General features: G+C 38.5%; 1 protein-coding gene across 1 annotated transcript in view; it reads right to left on the reverse strand.

The window, feature by feature from the left end:
• Positions 1-418: 418 nt before the first annotated feature.
• The window catches only part of Galphas (G protein alpha s subunit), a 37,005-nt gene continuing 11,614 nt past the window's right edge, over positions 419-25,809 (reverse strand). Inside the window, exons 2-10 of the mRNA XM_034970066.2 lie at positions 17,486-17,609; positions 16,725-16,886; positions 15,318-15,401; positions 14,017-14,150; positions 13,759-13,887; positions 11,559-11,738; positions 11,037-11,235; positions 10,508-10,688; positions 419-10,274 (exon numbers count right to left, since the gene is read on the reverse strand). Of these exons, the coding sequence (XP_034825957.1) occupies positions 10,542-10,688; positions 11,037-11,235; positions 11,559-11,738; positions 13,759-13,887; positions 14,017-14,150; positions 15,318-15,401; positions 16,725-16,886; positions 17,486-17,590 (1,140 nt within the window). The 5' untranslated portion in view covers positions 17,591-17,609 and the 3' untranslated portion in view covers positions 419-10,274; positions 10,508-10,541. The remainder of the gene's footprint in view (positions 10,275-10,507; positions 10,689-11,036; positions 11,236-11,558; positions 11,739-13,758; positions 13,888-14,016; positions 14,151-15,317; positions 15,402-16,724; positions 16,887-17,485; positions 17,610-25,809) is intronic.

Below are 25,809 nucleotides of genomic sequence, written 5' to 3' on the forward strand. Positions count from 1 at the left end.
AGAAATAATTGATTTGTTTTGAAAATTAAGTACAATTTTTATTTTTGAAGTTATTGTGCAATAGTGGGTTGCAGTATACTAGGCTACAATAGCCGATGCGAACGTAAAATAGAAGGAATAACATTTCACAAGTACCTCTGCTTGAGCGAGAGGGACTATAGGGGCCACGCTAGTTGCATATCTATTAGATCTGCGGTCACTAGGGTCGAGACCTATAGAGTTGACTTTGTCCCACAAACCACTAAGGCTTAGTGTTCTGTGTGATTTTAAAATCCCTTTTTAAAGCACTATTATACCATCTCTAGGTACTTATTTTATTTTAGTAATTATTTACTAGTTTTTTTTAAATTGTGTAGGTACAACAGAATTAGCCTCAGCAATGTGGGGTTAAAAAGGGAAGGTAAATAAAAAATCACAATTTTAAAACAACATTTATTTTTACATACATTAAGTCGGATTCAAAATGCCTGAAACATACTGATTTGTGTACACATCAGTTATAGATTAATTTCATGGACAGTAAACAATATATTTCTCTTTGCGATTCTCTGGAAACAATAAAATTATAAGCGTTTGTTATTTTATAATCACCTCGCAGTACACTACTATACACGTAAATATTAAAAATTTCATTTTTAATCTTTAGGAATTTCATTAATTAGGTAGGTATATTTTAAAAATTAAATTTGTTAAAAATATAGATTTTTCAGTATATATTTAAGGTATTAAGAGTAAATACACCATAACTCGCAGTCCGTCGGTAACGAATACAAAATGTAAAGTGCTCATTTGGAAATTTCGAATACCGTAACAAAATTTTTGAGCTATGCTATACCAATTTTTTTCTATATTTTTTACAATAAAATAAAACTACCGAAAATTGAGAAAAAACACGTTTGTGCTACAATGGAAAAAAATCTATGAGCACTAATTTAAATGCCATCATTATAATATCTACAGCGAGTCAGGCTAGCGCCACCGTTACTCGACGGGGACTCCGCCTGCGCAGGTAAAACATTACCAAAAATATTTGCGGCGAAGGCTGCACTTTGAGAGACCGAACAAAAGTTACCTAAACCGTCCTCACATTCAGATTGTGCGCAAGTACATACACTTATCTACTATGAAAGATAAAAAAAGGAGGAATTGTTCAATACTATTTGGTTATTGGCAACGGACGTTACATCACCTACTTGTCAAGGAGCTGACCACGCGAACTAAAGTTACATTAGTCATTACGCTACGCTAAAAGTTCCCGCCTCGAATAGACTGAGTGAACGATCCCGTACACGGAAACCGAGAGAATCTAGTACACGTTACGTTCAGTTAGAGACATCGACACTGGCAGTATATCATCTACGTATCGAAAATTATAGAAAATATTATGCTAAACTACTTTATACATGACTCACTCGTTATTGCGCTTTCTTAATTGTACGAGGGGCAGCGGATGTCGGCTTCAATATACAAAATTAGCGATGGGCGTTTCATTAGAATAACAATCGAATTATAACAATTGAACAATCGATTGTTCAATTGTTACTTAGCGCGCGGGTCCGGGACGAATGAATCGAAAATCAAATATCATTTTGCAATTAATTTAGATTTTCGATTTATTCGTTCCCGACGGTGCGCTTCGCATTCGTAGGCAATTGAACAGTCGACTGTCGATTTTTATGAAGACGAATAAAAATCTACAATAGATTGTTCAATTGTTCGATTATTATTTTTTTGTAACAATCGCCCATCGCTATACAAAACCACGTCCGATCTGCTCGGGTAAAAAATTCCATACATACGTACTTAATTTACAAAAGGCAGCTGAAAAATTTTGGGGTCGAAATTCTAAAATATTTTACATTATTGCTTTTTAGTGAATTTACTGGTGGAAAGTGAGTTATTTTTATGTCTATTGTGCGATTTGAATTTCCCTCTATTAGCAATTAGTTATCACGTCTCTTTTTATAATACGCAAGTTTTTGTAAACTTTTTCAAATGGCTTTAAGCTCTGGGTTCTAACTTTTAACCCTTTAGAAATGTTGGCTTATATCAAGACTTGACACGAACAAAAAAAAAACACGTTTTCACTGAACAGCATCCTCATTGCGTGAGATTCGCGAGTTTCCAAAGTTACGGAATTTATTTTAGTACAACTATCAGAGTTACATAGTGTAAATGAAACGTTTTTTTATATTTTTCCGCGTCTCGTTTATACAGTATGTTCCTTTCAAAACTATCCTTAAATTTTTAATTTACCAAAATTCGAAAAATAATAAAGCTACAGGGTTTATTAACAACTCTACCAATATAAGGCCTATCGCGAACGATCGACTTTTTGCCATTTTTCCAAGAGCGCGTAAACGTGATTAAGTATCAGATTTTTTGTAAAAAACTTTGATGTGGTTCGAGTGAAAAAATCAAGTGAGGTATTATTTCTATTGACTCTGTAACTGTTTCAATGTATTGGTAAATTAAAAACAAAGAAGAAAATAATATTTGTATCCGACTAAAAAGCATCAGTAGACCTGCGTGGGAAACAAACTAACCAGCAGTCTACGCTATTAATAGTAAATATATAATATATAATAACATATATTTTTTGTTACTTTGCATTCACTTCAATATCGCGATTATCTAAAACTTAATTAAATAGCTACCAAATATTTTTTAAGTTACATATACAATAGGTATGTAAGACGCCATGTTATTTATTTCACAATGATATTTAAAATGATTGGTTCTGGGAGTCGCTCTTTATTGCACATATTTATAAAAATAATTTATATATTACTTCATAAAATTTCCTAAAAAATATTTAAATGGCATAACATTCATTGAAATAAAATGAATTAAGTAAATAGTATGTAGCGATTAAATTAAAAAAGAGTGACAAGCAGTAGAGGAAATGGTCTATTTTGTAGTTTATTATTATCTATTATGCAAGTCTCATGTTGGTGTGGATTCGGTCTTAATTTTTTCCATGTGTAGGAAGAGAGGATAAATTAGTAATTAGTTTTATTTTAAGCTTTAATTCTCTTCATATGCTTCTTCTGTGATTTTTTGAACTTGTCAAATTTTTTAAATTCTTAGACTAAAAATGAATTTTATGCCAAAAATTACAGTTAGACTAAAAAAGTTTGAACGACTCCCATTCACCGCGAAATGTATGAATTAAACATCGGTACCTCAATATTAAACATACATTACAATTCCCTACTTACAATCAAAGTTTTTTTTAAACACAAGAGAAAAATAAAGATATAATATTTTTTATATAATAATAATTAATAGGTATACTTAAAAAAATAACGACTTTACGTTATATTTAATTAATTAGAAAGCAAAATAGCGTTACGTTAATTTACAAGTTACTAGGAAGGACGATCGGCTTATGACATAATATTTGTAATAATGTTTATGAAATCGGTCGCCTGACGTTGGGGTTTTGTCGGTGTACCGCCGACAAGTTTCAACTCGAACAAGGTCCTTAACTCCTTAGTTATGAGTCGACGCGACGCGACGCGATCTATGATAATAGACGCTAACTGAATCTAAATTTATCGGATATACACCGACAAAAATCCGACGTGAGCCAACTGATCTCTTATTGATAAATTATTATGAGTGCCACTCACGACAGTTTAAATTCTAAAATAAAGACATATGCTGATTTTTTACAATGGTAACATTAGGTTAATGTGCTTCCGCTAGCAACACTTTTATGGCACCGAGCACTAACAAACTTCTACAATGTTATATTAAGGACCATGAATACAGATTATATAAATCTTATTTATGTTAATTATTTTATATATATGTTTTTTCATGTCCACTAAGCATTTTAGGAGATTGTCACTTTTATTGTAAAAAGACTTTCTTATGCGATTTGTTTCTAATAAAACCACAGACCACATTTTAATGTGTAAAAAAATACATAAAAATGCTAAAGCGACCATTACACGATCAATCAGGTACCTATTGCATTAATCTGTCTTCTTATTTTGCACTTTTTGTCAATAACATCACTACATACGGTTAAGAATAAGATACGATTGGAAAGTCATAGTAAACAATACTGCAGACTTGAACAAATGCGCAGTAACGATTTATCGGTGTCTTTGGCGGACTGAAGGAGGCGTGAGGGAATTTTTTACCGTGCGAGCGCACCGATTGGTTGATAATAATCGATACAGTCACAAAATCGCCGATCGCTGATGCCAAAAGCTTCGTGTCAGCTATGACCCTTAAGCATAAAGAAACGTTTATGTATCTGGCCGAGACACGAGAGAATTGACCGTTGTAAACTAAATTGACAGGCCTAAATCTAGTGCTATCCTTTTCCGCAGGGAGCATTCTGAAAGGGATAGCAAAACATTTAGATTTCCGGCACCAATCTCGTCAATCGAAGTTCGCGGATTGAACTACACTAGGATTGTCGTTTAATGGAAGCCTATCGGCCACAATTAATAATAATCAATCTATCAGTAATCTTTCGACAAGTAATATAAGACCAAACAGTTTTGACAAATAAAAACGTTGCCAAGTAACTTATCGGCAGATTACAGATAGGATTGGTTTTATCAGTTTCGGCCGAGCATACAACAGAAACGATAAGTAGAACTTTTTACAATAATAATGACGTGCAAAAACAAACAATAAAATTAAACCTAACTTTTACTTACTTAAAAGAATTAACGAAAAATAGATCTTTTTAATGCATTTTCACTAACAAACACATTGTAAGTACATTAACCAATTATTTATATAAATAAAAATAGTCATAATTTTATTAATATAATATATTTCATAATCGTAATAATAATAATAATTTGTTAGGGCTTATCGGGTTAGTAACATTTTGTACTTAGGGCTAATTTAACCTTCTTAAAATAAATGGGAAATATATTAATTAATTTAATTTAATCAGAAATAATTGAACAAATTAATTCAAATACTGCTAACAATTGATATTCTTAAAGACACCGCATCGAATGCGGGGAGCGAATTCTTTGGACCTTAAATAAAAAGAATCATATACAGAGTGTTCAGTATCCTATGAATAAAACAAAGAGAAATCACCAAGCTGTCATAACAACTTATAGACATGAAACAGGTCAAATATGTTAAACAAGACCAATATTTCACTCAGAAAACAGTAAAACTTGTGCTAGTAGAATATACGACGATAATATATCGATTCCGAAAGATTATTCGTAGTCGACCAACAACCATTCGGATTTTAGACCGCCACCTAAACCGTTGAGCTATCACAACTAAAATCATTTAAAAATTACCTAAAATGTAATTTTTGTATTGGATTTCTTTACTATATTCATAATTTACGGAACACCCTGTACCTAACAATATAAATTAGGTAATAAGTAAGTTAAAAATAGCAAAGCTGTTGCTTTTTGTTGTTTAGTCAAATGTGCGCTTAATAGAAGTCATACGATAACACATAAAAATAAAAGTTAATAAAAAAAACTACGTAATGGAAGACGTCATAAGAACCAAACGTTTAAATGTAACCTAAAGAGTGCCTCCACACTTGTTCAGGCCGGCATATATTGGTATACGATCCAACCAATGCGATGCTTTCGTCCTTGTGTTCGGTATAGAGATAATAAGCGTAATGCAAAATGCTGCAGTTTTTTAGATTAAAGTTAATGCCAAATGCCAATATATATGTTGTGATAGTATGTCAAATCACAACATCATCCATGCAATGTAATTGACAGATTGAAGTCAATTTTAGTGATCAGTAGGTTTATTCATAATCTTATATTCTCAGACCTTGTCTCGCTAAGACAGAATTACTTTAATTTAATTGATATAATTACAGGGTGAAGGAAAAAACTTGTTTCGAAGTGCAAATTTTCAAATTTTTGTTTCAAGCTAGATACCTGTCGTGAACTGTGACACTACAGAATACGAAATATTACAAAATGAAATCGTCAAAATTTGAGATAGCATAGCATATTTGGTATACAAAATGTTTGCAGCCCGAACAAGTATGTAGGCACCCCGAAAAACACATGCCAAAAACAACTATAGAAAATGTGTTCAATATAAAATATAAATCTATGCAATCAAAAATATACAGACAGCAAAAAAAAAAACAAAGTTCAATATATAACAATGCTTTTACAAAAAAAAATCTAAAGGCTATACAAGACTGTATATTTGACTACAAACCACTAATATAAAAACAGATAAGAAAGTCTTTTATCATAAATAAATTTTGGCCTATACTTGGGTACCTGAATAAAATATAACTAAAATTTGTAAATAATTTGCTTGTCTCCATTCAAATAATATGAAGTAATAAAGGCCAGAGTTAATGCATAAGTCATACGACAGTGTGTAAACTGGCCCTAATAACTAGTAAGCCGTCAATAACTACTTCAGTGCAATTAGTTGAACACAAGTTTTGTGATGTTATATTAATTTTCTTAAACTTATAAAAATTCAAGCAATAATTTTATTGAAATTATTCGACAGCTTAATTATATTATCTCTCGCCATGCTTATTGCAAAACGTCCTATGTCAAAATTATGCATAGATATATAATAATTAACAATACTATTATCGCTCGCCTTCGTTCGAGCGTTTCGTAGAGCGATGTATCTGTCGTTGAGACCGACAAAACGTCATATAGGTATGAGTGACGGAGACAACGCTCTACAAAGCCGAAATCTCATTTTAAAGGTAAAGGTAAAATATTGTACACCAGTACAAAATTTCTTGTCGGCTACTGTACGACGTTTTTTTGAGTGGGCGTACTCGGAACTAAATTTTAGTGATGAGACATCTGTCAACACAACGACCATTTGACACAAAGTGTGAATTTTAATTCCCGGTACGCTAGGTGGGGCTTCAAATCGGCACAAAAAATAACTGCCATTTTGTAATGCACACCAAATCTAGCGTACCATATAGTATTATTATACATACTATGAAATTTCGCAATGGCTTTTTGTCTATAACCAATAAAGCAACCAAAAAAAACATTTTATACTCCTAAGTCCTACATTTTTTTTGTCAACTATACAATATTCATTCAGTCTTATGTCATTCTTTACTCCATAAAGATGCTACAGACATTCCAATTATTAAACTTTTTACGAACAAAGATTGACTAAAAAAACTTTATGATATGAAACTATGCAGCAAAAAATTTTGACATACAGCATTTTGCAATCAAAACATACGATTTTTGCAGTCGCACAACCAAATATGCCAAATATAATATTCGCAAGACAAAATAAATACGTCATGGATTGACGCAACAAACAAGTTTTTTAACACAGAAAATAGTGTTAATTTTTTATGTATATTGTATGGCGAAAGCAAAATTCGTGCTCTTAACATGTATATAAATGTATGTATAGGAAATACTAATCTAGCCTCCTGTTAACGCTTTCACACCGATGATCCTTAATATAAAATGGTATTTTTGCCTAATATCAGCCTATATATAACTTCTGACCATAGACATAATTTACTTTTAGAAATCAAAGCTCCGAATGAAACTTTTTAAGTTAACATAAAATCTCAAATCAGGTTTTCCCGTTCATGCTAAAGTCCAGTTGCATAACAGGCGATTAAAGTTACGTTACGGTATAACCGACAGTTAACGCTAACAATAACTTAATCACCAGTCACATTCAACTAAACCAAAGCCCTTAACGTTAGCTGTGTGTAAAACAGTCTAGTATGGAGATGTCCACACGAGCCCGTCCATACATCAAAGATTAGTTAACATTAAGTGTGCTTTAAAACTATTCAGATGATACCTTGATGTAGTATGGAGGGCTCGTGTAGACATAAGGTGAATTATCACCTTATTTATAATAATTAGTTTAAGTATTTTACAACTTTAAAAAAGTCTATGATAGAAGTTTGGCTGATTTGTAGGACACACCGCGGAACTATACGAAATCACACACGACACTTCAGCGTTCCAAATAAACGCATTTTTAAAGTCCACACACACTGTGCCGTTTCACTGTCACAGAACCCATAGCATGCTTCAGTAGAAGTAGGTGTGGTTTACCATCACCGCGGACGAAAACAATTTGGGTGTTCTTTGCTAAGAACTATCACTGGCTTACCACAAAAATTTCAGACTCGGCTTAAACAAACGTTAATCCGTTTAGCACATACAAAAAACTTGTTGTCACTTCTCATACCTATACAACCTCGTTACAAAATTGCTCAAATTTCACTTTAGGCATGCACTTATAATAATATTATTATTTCATTTCCTTGCAATCGAAGTAAAAAGCAGAGCAAACCCATTTTATCCTCGACTTAAATATATGCCCTCGCCTTCGGCTCGGTTAGATAAACGTCTCGGATAAATGGCTTGTTTTATACCCTTCTTGCACAATCTACTATTAACATTAGTTTAAAACTTGTCTAAGTTTTTGTGGTGAGTCTATTAATGTTTTTATAAAAGTTTCACATGTGTTTGCCAATCTAAAATAGCGACAAACGCACTTTTTAACGTCAATTTTGACAGTTTTCGTATAAAAGTAGTCAAAGACGTCAGCAAAAGTTTTGTCTAACAAATCAGGCAGTTTTAATGAACGCACCCTAAGAAACGTCTGTACAAACATAGATTTGATGTGGGAGATTAAACAGTTGCGGAGATAAAAGTTACTTGTGTGCCCACACCCTATTTTTATATTTCAAAATGGCGACGCTAAAATTTCAATAATTAGTGTTCTTCTAAGCAGTTTTTCAATTGAGATCCAAATTACGCACTTTATAACCTCCAAAGTGTCCCATAAAGTCCTAACCACACGAAACAAATGCACAGATAAGAAAACAGTCACACGTCTATGTATAATATCATACGTATCTTGACTCTATTATTATACATTTTGCAGAACAAAAAAAAAATTGTGCAATAAAGTATGGAAACACGCTTGCATTTAAATGAAATTAGTAAACCAATATCAGTAGACAATAGATTTTTTTTTTATCCGAAAATATTATACATCATATAGTTCGATCTTGAAAAAACCACAAGTTTTAGAAAAATCTTTGTAAGTATTATTTATTAGTGGTGGTGTTTTCGTATAATTGGTTAAATTTCGCCTATTAAGATGCCTATTCATTAATGTAATCTTACGACTAAGTACAGATTAACGTCTCTCCTAAACAGGTGCGAAACTCCAGCCGATTTAGCCGATCGATCGATAATACCGCCGATAAATTCGCGGATGTGAAACCCATACGGTATTTTACTAAGAAAAGCAGGGTTGGAAAAAACAATTTTCGTTTAAAACAGGGGATTAAAAACATTTGAAAGCTGGTAGCTTTCCTACATGTTCAAAAGACATTGCCAACTCGGAAGAAAAGGTATCGGGAAAATTAGGAAGGAGATTTCGCACATATATACGAGAGGCAATGAAACTTCGATCTGTCGGATTCATAGAAAAGAGACAGCGATATTCTATATACCTACCCTCAGTTCACTATCTAAGAAGACATAGCTCGCACTTTTTATAATCGTTTAAGTTGGAACTTGCGCTTATGTTAAGCTGGAAATTGACTTGTAACATTTTGGTGTAATGTATCGAGTTTTTGTAACCAAAGACGGACTGTAACGTTAGTTTGTAATGTAAAAAAAAGTATCATTCGCGACGAGCGCCGCGTGCTCCACCAGACTATCGGTTTTTTCGCGAATTGCCTGTGAGTGTTACATTACAAGTCAATGCATCGCAAGCGCAAGCCGTAAAAATGAGCAATGAGCCATGAGCTCGAATAATACATTACAAACACACGTTACAAGTCAGTCTCCAGCTGTAAATGCACGCGTAAGATCACGAAAGTCCCTTTTTTGTTTTAAGAACTTTTATTCATATGACCTTCTTGCCGACAGTTATCACAACAACACGACAGAGACAGACAACTTTAAAATGGTTAAGAGCAACAAGGACAGGAGACATAAAGTTCAATTATGCTAATTCGATTGTACTCTTAACATTGTCTTAATAGTTCCTTAACGTTAACAGTCCCTTTTTGTATTGTGTCGTGTGACCTTACGCTAATAACTCCAACCAGTTAGAACGGTGCGACTTACACAGTACGAGATAGAGTTATACAAGTTACTTACTAGTACACCCGACAAATCGAAGTTGTTTGATAGTTGCCCGATTGTTGTGTGTTGTGTGTCGCCGCACGGCGAGTGGGGGTTGTGTGTGTGTCGCTGACGGGCTCCGGCCAGTGTCGGCGACCGTATTGCACTTCTCTTTTGTGTTTTCTGTAACAAAAACATCATGAGCTGGCATGGAACATTCGAAAGAAGCGGAGCATTTTTCTCTTGTACTCTGTTTCGCTTACTCGAAAGGGATTTTGTGAATATGAGTGAAACATGAGAGCGATTTTTGTAATGATTTTTTTTGCCATTTAAGTGACGAAACTTCGCTTCAGTTTAGTTTATTCGTCGATGAACACCCGCTCGATGTTCTGTGTGTTAAGGTACACACCACTCACCGGTGTGTGCGTGTGTCGCGTGTCTCGAGTCGCGTTAGAGCAGCTCGTACTGGCGAAGGTGCATGCGCTGGATGATGTCGCGACAGTCGTTGAACACCCGCTTGATGTTCTCAGTGTCGACCGCGCACGTGAAATGCGGGTAGCAATAGTGCTTGCCGTCGCCGCTCGCCGTGCTTATACGCTGAAACAAACGATACAATATAACCATCGCGAGCATAGTGAGCGACAATTTTTCGTTAATTTTACGGAGTACATAGAAAATTAAGGAGATGCTACGGGCCGTTCGGCAAACCATTGAGGAGCAACTTGGGGCCATACTAGGCTAGAGTACTACATTTAATTCGGTTTGTAGTCTCAAGTACTAAAGTACTAATGACTCTCAAAGATCTTGAAAGTACTGAGGCACTGTAAGGTCACTCTTAAGGATCTCTAAAGTACTAGGGCACTATGACTCTAAAGTGCCAGGGACGTATACTACATTCAAACTATACTCGCAATAAGTCTAAAGTACCAGGGCAGTATGACTCACAAGGAACTCGTCTCGTATGAAGTACTTGGCGCGCGCGACCTCGGGGTGGTCGCGCGCGTCGGGGCTGGCGTCGGGCGGCGTCTGGTAGCGCGCGAACTCCGCGAAGTAGTCTTCCAGCCGCGACTTGCCGGCCAGCACCTTCTCCGCCAGCAAGTCCTGCTTGTTGAGGAACAGGATCACGGATATCGTGCGGAGCCATCTGCAATTTACAAGAAACTTATTAGTTTTTGTGCCTGCTGCTTAACCTGCTGTGATTGCCTAGTGGTTAGCACGTCCGCCTTCTAATCAGAGGTTGGGGGTTCGATCCCGAGCACGCACCTCTATCTTGCGTCACTGTACCCTCACATTCTGCGGACCTGTTGTTCCATATGCTCTTAAAAAGGTCGAGGGATTCCCGGAGGCGGTTCTGCGTGGGGTCCTCCCGCAGCACCATGTTGTACGAGGAGCATGCCGTCACGAAAATGATGGCTGTGACGTCACTGGAGCACTGGATCCACTTGCGTCACTTCACATTCTGCTGACCTGTTGTTCCATATGCTCTTAAAAAGGTCGAGGGATTCCCGGAGGCGGTTCTGCGTGGGGTCCTCCCGCAGCACCATGTTGTACGAGGAGCATGCCGTCACGAAGATGATGGCTGTGACGTCATTGAAGCACTGGATCCACTTGCGCCGCTCGTCGCGCTGACCACCGACGTCGAACATGCTGTACAACAAGAATAATTTCATACATGAGCATTGAGCATATCCTACATCTAACCTAGCTCAGCGTGTGACCGGCGATGGGTTGAGGTGGTGGTGGTAACTTTTTTTTTCATTCATTATAGGCGCACGCTTGACCACGATCACACCTGATGGGAAGTGATGTATGTATGTATGTATATACTTTATTGCACCACAGAAACACAAATGACAGGTTACAAAAAGAAATCTTAATAAGTAGGTACAAAAAGGCGGTCTTATCGCTAAATAGCGATCTCTTCCAGACAACCTCCAGTGAAGCTGTGTAATTGGGTCGCCAGTTTCCTTGACGGTCGCAGCATCAAGGTCGCTGTCGACGGTTTTTGCTCGGAACTCAAACCCATCAATGCTGGCGTCCCTCAGGGCTCGGTGCTATCGCCCACACTGTTCATCCTGCATATCAATGACATGTTGCATCACAACAACATCCATTGCTATGCGGATGACAGTACGGGTGATGCCCTGTACAAAGGACATACACAGCTTTCTCGCGCAGTGCTGGAGGAGTGTAGAGCCAAACTTGTGTCTGACATAGAAACCTGCCTAGGTAAAGTGTCAGAATGGGGCGCACAAAACCTAGTGCAATTTAACCCAACTAAAACACAGGTTTGCGCGTTTTCCGCCAAGAAGTCCCCTTTTACACTGCCTCTTCTCTTTCAGAGCACTCCCCTCACACCTTCCAACAGCATTGGGATCCTTGGAGTCCACATTTCGAGCGAGGTTCAATTCCGCGATCATTTGGAAAGCAAGGCCAAATTAGCCTCCAAAATGCTTGGGGTGCTCAACAGAGCAAAGCGGTACTTCGCGCCCGAGCATAGGCTCCTACTCTATAAGGCGCAAGTCCGCCCTCACATGGAGTACTGCTCCCACCTTTGGGCTGGAGCACCCCAGTACCAACTCCTTCCATTTGATCGGATCCAAAGGCGGGCTGTTCGACTTGTGGACGATCCCAAACTAACCGCCTCGTTGGAAAGCCTGGAGCACCGCAGAGACGTTAGCTCTCTATGCGTGTTCTATCGCCTGTATAATGGGGAGTGCTCTGAAGAGCTTTTTGACCTCATTCCACCCTCTTTTTTCTACAACCGCACCGCGCGCCACCGTAAGGAATTTCACCCTCACCATCTGGGTGTCTGGTGCACTTCGACCGTCCGCTGCGCCAGAACCTTCTTTCCACGCACGTGCAAACTGTGGAATCAACTCCCATCGGCGGTGTTCCCACTAGATTATAACATGGGGTTATTCAAGGGGCGGACCAACAAATTCCTAAAAGGCCGGCAACGCATCGGCGGCTCCTCTGGTGCTGCAAATGTTCATGGGCGGCGGTAATCACTTAACATCAGGTGACCCGCCTGCTCGCTTGCTCGCTATATCTATTAAAAAAAAAAAAAAAAAAACCTTAACGCTAGGGAAAAAACGAACAAATGGACAATGGGAGGTGGTGAAAAATAAACCTAAATACCAATAGCTAAATAAACTAAACCATATAATAAGAATATAAAATACATATTGTTAATACACTAATACATACAAATAAAGTATAATAGACATACATAAGACTACATAGATATATATACACATATAGATTTAAATAATAAACTATGCCGTTAGTGATGATAGCAAAGAGATAGGTAATGATCTTTGACGTCAATTTTAAATTTGTTAAGGGATTCAGCACGATGGATTTGCGAGGGAAGCTCGTTCCATAAACAGATAGCAGTGACCGTGATGATGAGTGATGATGTGGCCTAAGATGGGACGCGTTTGCCTATAGAAGGTGCCTATTCACTCTTGTTTTAAAGATACCCGGGTTATAATTGGCAGGAAACACTGATCTAGGAAGAGTAATCCAGTCCCTAGCCATGCGTATAAGGAATGATGACGCAAAGCGTTTCGTACGCGAAGATGGAATGTTGACGACATAGGGGTGGAAACTCGCCCGGTGTCTTGCGGTACGGTGGTAGAAAGGTGAGGGAGGGACAACTTACTGGAAATTGACTTTGTCGACGACGAACTGCGTCTCAAAGATCCCGGAGGTGAGCACTCGGCAGCGCAGGATGTCCTGCTCTGTGGGGGTGTAGTCCGCGCGCTTTATGATGTGCACCTGGTCCAGGAAACTGGAAGAATACTTTCATTACACTGCGCCCGGATATAGTTCAAGATTTGCAGAGTGACATACACTGCTTTTTATCCTTGAACAACAAATAGTACCTATGATTCATCTTGTAGTTTGGAGGTATACATACTATTTGGCGCAGTCGATGAGCTGGTACTCATTGCTGCGCTCGTACGTGCGTTGAACGCCCAGGTCCTTCCAAAGCTCCTCTGTGTGCTCGTAGAACTCTGGAGGGTAATCGAAGTCTGGTTGTGATGCCACATCCTGAAATTAGCATAAAAACACAAAATGAACTATTGCAAAAGTCTCCCAAGGATTTCTACAGATATCGGGCGGATTCGAAAAACACATAGGGCTGAAATTTGGCACGCAGATAGCCATTATGACCTAGATATCCAGTAAGAATGGACTTAAAAAAATTAAATCCCTAAGGGATAAAGTAGGAGTTTGAAATTTGTCTAGTTCACGCGAAGTCACGGACATAAGCTAGTAAAATTATAAAATTTACTGTCTATTGGGATAACTGAAATTTGCTTGACATAATATTATATCTGGTTAATTCTCTGCTTCATTACTCACTAACTGATGCCCGCGTCTTCGTGCGCGTGGAATTAGGTTTTCTAAAAATCCCGTGGGAACTCTTGATTTTCTGGGATAAAAAGCCTATGTCACTCTCCAGGTCTTTATCTATACCCATGCAAAAAATCACGTCAATCCGTTGAACCGTTGCGACGTGATTGAAGGACAAACCAACAAACAAACACACTTTCGCATTAATAATAAGGGTACTGATGTCATGATTGATGGAATGAGTTATAATATTATCTAATGGACACCTTAGATTAGGACTGAAATCATTTAATTAAGTAGGAACTGAGATTCATTATCACTTTATCATTATTACATTCATCATCATCATCATCATCATCATCATCATCATGATCAACCCATCGCCAGTCCACTCCAGAGCACGGGTCTCCTCTCAGAGTGAGAAGGGTTTGGCCATAGTCTACCACGCTGGCCATGTGCGGATTGGTAGACTTCACACACCTTTGAGAACATTATGGAGAACTCTCGGGAATGCAGGTTTCCTCACGATGTTTTCCTTCACCGTTAAAGCAAGTGATATTTAATTAATTAAAACGCACATAACTCCGAAATGTTAGAGGTGCGTGCCCGGCAAAGCCGTGCCGCCAAGCGATTTAGCGTTCCGGTACAATGCCGTGTAGAAACCAAAGGGATATGGGTTTAATAAAAACTGCCATACCCCTTCCAGGTTAGCCCGCTATCATCTTAGACTGCATCATCACTTACCACCAGGTGATATTGCAGTCAAGGGCAAACTTGTATCTGAATAAATAAATAAAAATAAAAATTAATCTTTTGTAAACAAAACCTCTGTGAAGCTCAGTTAATTATAACAGCTCTTACCTGAATGTAGTCGACTCGTGCTTTATTTTCTTGCTTTTCAAGCGGAATGGGCGGACTTAAAGTGCTCATTGCGCCTGTTATTGTCTGAAATCCATCGATTATATATATTAAATTATTTGAGAAGATTCTATTTTCTCAAGTTTTCAGTAACATGCAAAACCAGTCCTTAACATTTTTTTTGTTATCTTAATTTTTATGGGACTTTTATCGGAACCGACACGCCAGCCCCATTGAAGCCCAATGTACAATCTAAATTATATAATGGAATTCCGATAATTGATTGAGATTTAATTATGCTGCAGTGTATAGGTGTACTTGACTAGAAAGGCTCATGGGATAGGGTGCTGGTTGCGGGACAGGACAGTGCAGTCTCAGTATATCCAAACTCAAACTTAGAGCCTCAATAGCTCAACGGTTAAAGTAGCAGACTGAAATCCGGAAGGTCGCGGTTCAAACCCCACCCGTTGCACTATTGTCGTACCTACTCGTAGCACAAACTAAACGCTTAGTTGGAGGGGAAAGGGGAATATTAGTCATCATTGGCTAATATTCTTTAAAAAAAAACTACAACTATTTATTCAGAATAGGTAAAATGTTACGATTACTGATGGTCAAAATTGTTAATTTGTAGGATGATATAGTGGTGAATTGGTAATACTTAATACGTACTTAAAACTAAAGCTACGAGGGTTCCAAACGCGCCCAGGTCTGAGAAGAGTCCACAACAATCTCAGCCGGGTATTCTTTTTATTATATCCACTAATGTTTGATTCTGTTTGATCATAAATTACCATATTGGTCCAAACATTAGCGGTTCTTAGTTATCAGAAACGTCGAATATAAGCGTTTCGTGCGTGTAGATGGGATATCGACTACATAAAGATGCCAACTCTCACGGTTTTTACTGTAACTAAAAATAAAATCCGAAAGGTTGGCGGTTCAAACCTCACCCGTTGCACTATTGTCGTACCTACTCCTAGCACAAGCTTTACGCTTAGTTGGAGGGGAAACGGGAATATCCGGGAATAACGGAATACGGGAATAATATAATAATGATCCCAGTCAGCCTCGCTCACCATCTGAGGCGACTGGGGTTCCGTGGCAGTTCGCTCGCAGCCAGGATGCAAAAAGCGGTCTTGCTGGACTCGGCTAGGATGGTCCGCCGATTACTCAACCTGTCGCCCTGACCCCCGGCCGTTTGGTCTCCCCTGCCGGGGTGTAATCCTCCGCCCGGTACAAATATGTTGTATGTAATGTTTATGTAGGTTTATTTATTTTTATGTATGTAAGTATATTATATTTCTTTTGGCTTTTATATGTGTAGATTTTGTACACGGGCGTGAAAGCAAATAATATTCGATAATACTAATTAATAGAAGAATTAAAAGAAATAAAAATAATACTTACAAGTATAGCGTCTCGGATATTCTTCTTGATATCCTCTATTTTCTCGCGCCGCTCCTTGTCGGAGAAGCCGTTGACGTGGAGGATGCGCATCTGCTTGACGATGGTGGACTTGCCCGACTCGCCCGCGCCCAGCAGCAGCAGGCGGTGCGTGGCGCGGTACAGCTGGAACACAGGTGCACACCAAATCAGACTAGCTGATGCGCGCAACTTCGTCCGCGCGGATTTAGGCTTTTAAAAATCCCGTGAGAACTCTGCTTTTCCGGAGTACCTAACGTTTTTGGCGCAGTGCTGAGCAATGTGGTCTTATTAGTGGGAGGTCCCGGGTTCCATTCTTGGTAGGGGTTTGGAATTTTATAATTTCGAAATTTCTGGTCTGGTCTGGTGGGAGGCTTCAGCAATGGCTAGTTAGTAGGCACCAGTCACCACCCTACCGGCAAAGCCATGCCGCCAAACGATTTAGCGTTCCGGTATGATGCCACGCAGAAACCAAAGGGGCATACCCCTTCCAGGTTCGCCCGCTCTCATCTTAGACTGCATCATCACTTACCACCAGGTCAGATTGCAGTCAAGGGCTAACTTGTATCTGAATAAATTAAAAAAAAAATAAGAAGTAGCACATATCACTTTCCAGGTCTTTCCAGGTCAAATCGTACTGACGGGGGCGTCTTGAGGTCGCAATGGATGATGTCGTTATCTCAGAGCTCCTACGATTAGGCGATAATTGTCTGCACTTATGTTGGAGTATGATGTGAATGACAAACCTGCTTGTCTTTTTGCAGCTGGCGGGTGATGGCGTCGCTGCGGCGCTTCTGCGACTTGGCGTCGTCCTCGCTGCTCTTGGCGCCCGGCGACCCGAAGCACCCCATGGCTGACCACGCCGCCCACCTTAAAAAAAGAAAAAATATATATAAGTAATTTTTTCGCGGTATGGTAGAGTCTTAACATCTATTATATGAAAGGAAAAGCTGGCTGCCTGACTGACTGACTGATCTATCAACGCAAAGCTCAAACTACTGAAAGGATCTTAGAATACAGATAGCTATTATGCCTGTAGATGTCTGTTAAGAAAGAATTTTTAAAATTCAACCCCTAAGGGGGTAAAAAAAATAGGGGTCTGAAATAACACGCAGACGAAGTCGCAGGCATAAAAAGGCGAAGATTATGTACATGATTTAAAGCACGCACATCTAACTCTCAGCAATTAAGTATCACTTGCTTTAAACTTGAAAACATCGTGTGGAAACCTGCATGCCTGAGAATTCTCATTCAATGTTCTCAAACGTGTGTGAAATCTGCCAACCCATACCTGGCCAGCGTGGTGGACAGTGGCCAAACCCTTCTCATTCAGAGAGGAGACCTGTGCTCAGTAGTGAGCCGGCGATGGGTTGCTGATAATGAATAAGACCGGTTAATAACTTTCGTTTCCACACACCCATAAATATGTCGCATCAGGCATACTAAAAAGGTTATGAAGTTCTAAGTGCGACCTCATCCGTCCGTCAAGATATTTGTAAGCTAAGAGCACGTTACATTTTCTTTGATGCAAAATTATCTTAACCTTTTTCCACGACTGCCCAAAAAACCTCAAAGTAAAAGGCATGTGCTTAAACTGCGGCACCCCCCTAGTAGAACCACTCATTTCTCCAAAAGTTTTTTCCCCACTGGGCCACTCTTGTATAATCACTTGCCCAGATATATGATTGAGACGCGAGAACTTCCTTTATGTAAGAGAAAATTGAAAAAAAAAACTACTGTTAGAAAAGACATTACTAAATGATATGACCTTTTAGAAAAGTTTTAATTTTATTTTAATTTTTGACATTTGTAATAGGTACTTATTTTTTATTTTTTTTATGACTAAGTGTTTAATGTGACTAATTTTATCAAAACTATGTACACGTTGTTAGGTACGAGTATATCATAACATATTGCATGCTAATAGGCAGAATTTGGCTGTACCTTTTTGTTTTCGTAACATCTCCTGATTTACCCTGATTAGCAATAAATAAAGAATTTGTATTTGTAATGTTTTCAGGCTTTATGTATGTATAAGAGTTTCTTTATTACACCATAACTTTTAAATGCTTAACAGTTGAATGTATGGGCTATCGTTAGAATTCTTATATCATTCCGAGTGCCACTTGCTATACTATATATTTTTTTTAAATAAAAAAATCAATAAAGTGGCAGTATGGCGCCATTTTCAAATGTGTTTTTTTTTACTTTTTAGTTTGTTTTTGTAGTTATGTTATTTTTAATAAGGCAATTGTTAATTAATACAAAAGAAGTTTCAAAAGACGATTCAGTAACATCATTGTATTACTATCAAAATAAAAACTAGGCATATATATATAGTAAAATTCGGGATACTCAATATCTCTCCTGTAGTAAACGATAACCAGCTCTCAGACTATTATAAGAATTTGGTCGACAATTGTTCACGCGCAATGCTGCAAATACTATGCTAATGAACTCATTACGAGCGACTTTTGTAGTTGCGTATGCAAAGCGTTTTTGGTAGCTAATGTCATCTTCGCATTTGGAATACTTACGGCGATCGAATATTTTTAAGCCTTACTTACTTTAAAAAATTAAAATGCTATCTTTTGTTTATGCACACTTAGAGAAAACAAACTACATAACGTATATTCTAATAATGTGTACAGGTATATAGGTAGAGCAGGCGCCCGAAGCGCGAGTCGAGTACGCTGCGTTTTGGGCGCTTACTAAAATTGTATGGATCGGATTACAAGCGTAGCCGTCGTTGATATAATTATTTTAGTAAGCACACGAAACACGCGCCTCGGGCGCCTGTTTTAACTAGTATGTTATAGTATGCGCCACTGTGTAATTAGTTTAATCAATCAATCAATCAATGCCGCAGAACCAATGGCCGATGGGGCAGACGTGTTCTGGAGTTGAGACCGCGTATCAGCAAGCGCAGTGTGGGACGACTTCCAACCCGCCGCGCTGGACTGACGACCTTAAGATAGCGGGAAGTGGGTGGATGAGGAAGGCGGAGGATCGTGGCCTATGTCCAGCAGTGGACGCAAACAGGCTGGTTGATTGATTGATTGAGGCGGTACTTTGCGAAATTCCATGATATAACCATAAAGCTTAATTTGCTATAATCCGCTGAAACAATGTTGAACAACGCTGAAACCGCGTTGTTTCAGCAAAAAAAAATATCGGGCAAAAATCGTGCTATATAAGTACTTAATCCCGGGTGAACTGTGAACGGGGTCTCACGGGGTATCTGTGAGTGTGAACGGTATGGAGCTATGTCATGTTATTTTATTTTTATTTATTGGACACACAAAACAGATTATGACAATAATTGATAAAGTAATACAAGCCATGAATAAAACTAGTCACTCTCCAAAAAAAAGTGTGTACAAATGCAGTTATTAGTAATGGACGTGTACGTAGTTAGTAACGGACTCACTATTAAACAATACCTATACTATAATAAACGAACAGAGAACTAAAAATTTGTTAAAGTCATATAATATATTTGTTAAGGTCGTCGCAAGGTAAGGAAATGAGCACTAGCTCTTGGGGTAAGTAGGGCAATTCAACCGACGATTGTTCACGCGTAACGCTGCAAATATGCTAATGGGCTCATTATGAACGGCTTTTGTGTAGCACGTATGCAAAGCGATTTTGGTAGCTAATTCGATCTTCGCGTTTTGGAGTTTGGACAGTTTCGATTCTGTGCTTTGCGTATTGCGAACGCTTTGTTTATCAATACTTACGAAATGTAAACATGTATTAGTAACTAATCGTTTATTTATAAGTACTTAATTATTTATTAAGTATGTTACAGAAAAAACACATTTTATTTTGAGGGAAGCTGGAAGAAATTTCGATTAGAGAATAGGGATATGGAGGACGAGATTCACCTTTGTACTACTTAATTTCATTATTAGTTTGTAAGAAATATTAATAGGTATGTACCTACCTATGTACAAAAATAATAATTTATAAACTTTCATGTTCAATTTTCTATTTTAAGTAGGTACTTAATTAATACTAATTAAGTTACCCAAGTATAGTACGCGACAGGTCGAGATGGCAATCCTGGTATGACTTATGTGGCGGGGGACGCCTCGCACACCCGTACGTCACCTGCGATATCCCGCACCGAGCTAGCGCGGGGGCTACTTCGCGTACTATACCTACCTACGTTATGTCCTTGTTAGTTTGGAATAAATAGAAGTTACCGTTCAAAGTTCTTCGGCTAACAATGTCAACTTTTCTATTAGGTATTTACGTGTATAATATAGTACTGTATACCTATGTTTAATTACTCAAGTATTATGAAATCGGTTGGAATACCAATTACGAATCAGCCCGTACCAAAGCTGGTTTCTCAGAGACTGAAATTTCACATTTTCCTAAAAACACAAATTTACCAGATGCACCTAACTACGGGGTATATTTTCACATGTCATCGTAAATACCAATACAATGCCATTTAGTGAAGCTCTCGAGTCACTTTGAGCATTTTACTCAACGGATGAATACGACCAAAATTTCGACAGCAACCATTCCACAGAAGTAGTAATCAGTAAGTACCCTACCCTTATTATAAAATAATGCGAAAGTGTGTTTGTTTGTTGGTTTGTCCTTCAATCACGTCGCAACAGTGGATTGACGTGATTTTTGCATGGGTATTCATAAAGAAAGACCTGGAGAGTGACATAGGCTACTTTTTCTCCCGGAAAATCAGAGTTCCCACGGGATTTTTAAAAACCTAATTCCACGCGGACGAAATCGCGGGCATCAGCTAGTGATGAAATAAAAATACAGTACTAAGTAAGACCACTTTTAAAATCAAAAATCAAATCAAATCAGAAATGAGGAGGATGCGTAGGAGGACCAGGGTAACCGACATAGCTTAGCGGTTGGCGAAGCTGAAGTGGCAATGGGCAAGGCACATAGTTCGAAAAACCGACAGACGTAGGGTCCCAACTCCCAAGGTTCTAGAATGGGGACCTCGCACCGGAAAGAGCAGCGTTGGAAGACCCGCTATTAGATGGACGGACGACATCAGGGCACGCACAACAGACGGAAACGTTTAAGTGCGGATACCAGCCCAGAGTGAAGAAGACATCAGGCGAGTCATCAGGGAGCCGCTGGATTTAGGAGATACAAGACCGTGGCGTGTGGAAGTCTCTAGGTATTTCCAGCAGTAGACTGTTGATGATGACAACTACCACTTTTATTTTGTCGCATCGGCAAAATTCATTTGCACACAAAAGTGAAACCTAACACCGTCTTAACCCACAGTGTACAAAATATGAAATACAGAGACAGACCTTATTGCTTGAAGTCGTGATTTTAAACACAAGAACAACAGAGGCTCGCGCTATCTCGATCATAATTCGCGCGTACAAAACATGACGCGTAAGCAACAACCAATAGCAAACGGACACGCGTTATGATTGGCCGAGCTATTTTCGCGCCATTCAAAAATAAGATTTCTGCGCAGGTACATCGGCGTAACTGAAAGTGGTAAGTAGTACGGTAATAAGGTGATCAGAATATCCGTTCTGAGTGCTGACTGATAAATTGATGATCTAAGAAGAAAGAAGAAAGATAGCTGTTATACATTCGGTATTACAAATTACAATCCGAAGGCAAGTATAATATTATCTCACAATCTGCGCACACAAAGGGTATTATGCAAAAACATCAATTTGATAAATATATCAGTATCAAAACACGAGCTTAGACTCATATTACAGTTATCGATGTCTATCTCAATAGTGATAAAGATACAAACTTGTAACGACCGCGACATCTCAGTAAATATATCTTATGTAGGTTAATTTGACTTTTACAACAATAACACGTAGGATTATTATTGTGTGATTCAATCACAATATCGTTGTTTGATATTCTACAACCCCATAATTGTCTCGGTATTTAGGGCCTTTGGATTTGATTGCGATTATTACAATGGTGCTTATGATTCGTAATACGGCACTAGAAACATGATAGGTTCAATCGTTTTATGATGATTAAATCGATGTATAATAACGATGTATTCTAAGGATAAAATATTCATTAAATGTTTTTAATATATTAAGAATACGTGATCCCGCAACTGGGGCAAATCGTGAAGGCTCTATTTTTAGCAAGGCCCTTTGTAGTAAGCTAAACATAAAAGCGTTTATTTTTAAAAGTCGACAGTAAAGAGGGGTATTTTAACTTTTATAACATAATAGTTTATTTTAAAAGCTTAATTTAATTAATTTGCTATAGTTAATCCAAAAACGTACGAATCTGTATGTTATACAACATGCGGGAAAAAAGCGAGGTACCTACTACCTACTCATATCAAGCAAGACGCACCACCATCCACCATCTACCACCAAGCAATTTTTTTTTTTCATTTTAAAACACATAGGCTACTTTTTATCCCGGAAAATCAAAGAGTTGCCGCAGGATTTTCACAAATGTAAATCCAGGCGGACGAAGTCGCCGGCATCAGCTAGTAGTCAATAACGCCGTCGAATTTCCCATACACAGTGATAAACAATTCCCGAAGTCTCACCACTTTCGTCACCCCATTGTACAATCGCTGCGCGTTGGAATTTCAATCACCATATACGAGTAGGTGCGTCGAAGTTTAACCTGTCCGACTGTTCATGTGTAATGCGTTTCGTATAATAGCTTCTTGTTAAATTCCTACACATGGTTTTTTACATCGCCCATACTAATATTATAATGCGAAAGTGTAGCCTACGACTATCCGTTTAACCAATTTTGGCGTTTAGTACAGTAAAAGTATAATAAAAGGAAGTATGTGTTATAATTTATTATTTACGGTTGTAACTGTGGCGTCACCCGGGTCACAGCTGAAAATCAGGGTCCTGCATCTTATGTGTGTTAACGCATATGATGCAGGACATTATGCTGAGCTGTACACCCATTTGGGGTGGTGTCACAGATGAAAATGTTACATTTGTACTTAGTTTTTATCTGTGACACCAACAACAAATAAATGCATTTTCTTTCTTTCTTTTCTTTCTGATAGCTTGCATCCCGAAGGCGGACATAGGCTACTAAGAGTATCAGTACCCTTATTATAAATGCGAAAGTGTGTTTGTTTGTTGGTTTGTCCTTCAATCACATCGCAACGGCGCAACGGAGTGACGTCATTTTTTGCATGGGTATAGATAAAGACCTGGAGAGTGACAAGTGAATCAAAGAGTTCCCACGGGATTTTTAAAAAACCTAATTCCACGCGGACGTAGGCGTAGTCCTTTCCTGGGATGTAAGCTAACTCTGTACCAAATTTCATCAAAATCGGTTAAACTGTTGGGCCGTGAAAATACACACTTTCGCATTTATAATATTAGTATCGACTAGCTTATTCTTGTGACTTCGTCCGCGTGGACTAACTTTCAAACCTCCATTTAACCCACTTAGGAGTAAAATTTTGAAAAATCCTTAATGAACATCTACTATTTACAAATAACCCTCCAAACACGTCTCTAGGACCAACGGTTTAGGCTGTGCGTTGATATAAAATCAGTCAGTCAGTCAGGACTTTGAATGGTATATTTATACAGATTATGTGAGGTCTATCGATTGATAATGATGATGATAGGGAAAAGACTTTTTAGACACTGACACTCGCGACTTCGTTTGCTTGGATTTAGGTTTTTAACAATGCCGTGGGAACTATTTTATTTTCCGGGATAAAAAGTAGCCTATGTCCTTCCCCGGGAAGCAAGCTATATCTGTCCCAAATTTCGTCAAAATCGGTAGAACGGGTGGGCCGTGAAAGGCTAGCAGACAGACAGACACACTTTCGCATTCATAATATTAGTATGGATTATGGTGGAGCAACACGTGCAAGGAAGTATATACCTAGTTGTTACGAGATCTAACTAAAGGTATGATTCCAAACCACGCTGCACGCAGCAGCGCTGCCGCAACAGTGCTGTCACATTATATATTACATATATTACATTCCGAGCTAGGCAGCAATGTTCCGCTACAGCTGCCGCGACATTGCTGCTTAGCTCGGAATGTAATGTCATATAAGCTTATAGATATTGTATGGGGACCAGTAGTGCCGCGACAGGACTGTGACAGCTGGTGACAGCACTGTTGCGGCAGCGCTGTTGCGTGCAGCGTGGTTCGGAATCATACCTTAATAGAAATGATAATGTTATAGCCTCCGCAACCTTGGCGAAACCTTACAATGTCGACTTTGTTGCACCTCGTGGTGCAAATCCCCATTAACTTATTTATTGTTGCCTTGTACTTAGTAACAGATTATGTTATGGATTACGGTCGACAAGTATAATGAGTAAGTATTTTACTTTATTACTTAGTTAAAGACAAAACTTTAAAACCTAGCCTATCGGTTCTTCGAACTATATGCCCTGGCCATTACCACTTTAACTTCGCGCCCCTTACGGCGATTTCGCACTGCGCTTCCGTCATCCGAGTTATATCCGTCATCCGTGAGAATACCAGCTATGACATAAGTCATAAGCTCCCATACAAAATAAAAACGAACGTATTTACACGGACTCGGATCGGATGAGTGCGTAACCGCCCTTACTCAGATTTTTCTACAAATATCATTTTTATAAGAGAGTAGAGGGTGGTAGAGATAGCCGAACATAGCTCTACATCGCCCGCTGAGTGACTGAGCTTTCATTTGCAACCCATAAATTAAAGGATATTTCGGATCTGCATATCTCATCTTAGCAACACGCACTGTTTGAAGACTGGTCTTTAGGCGAGGATTTTGGACGAGAAGACATCTCAAAGCTTGCCGAACGCTACACCCAAGCAGTTGAATTCGGCGATCAACTGCTCTAGCAGTTCTAGCAGCTTGAGCGGTCTTGTACGTATGACAATAAAAAAACCAGGCCAAGTGCGAGCCAAACTGGTTCCGTACTACAGTCGTATTTATTCCACATATTGTACGATAAATCAAAAACTATTTAGCATAATCTCGACTAATATTATAAAGGCGAAAGTTTGTATGTGTGTGTGTGTGTATGTTTGTTACTCCTTCACGCAAAAACTACTGGACGGGTTTGGCTGAAATTTG

This window comes from Maniola hyperantus, chromosome 7 (genome assembly GCF_902806685.2).
Source record: "Maniola hyperantus chromosome 7, iAphHyp1.2, whole genome shotgun sequence".
Classification (NCBI taxonomy): Eukaryota; Metazoa; Arthropoda; class Insecta; order Lepidoptera; family Nymphalidae; genus Maniola; species Maniola hyperantus.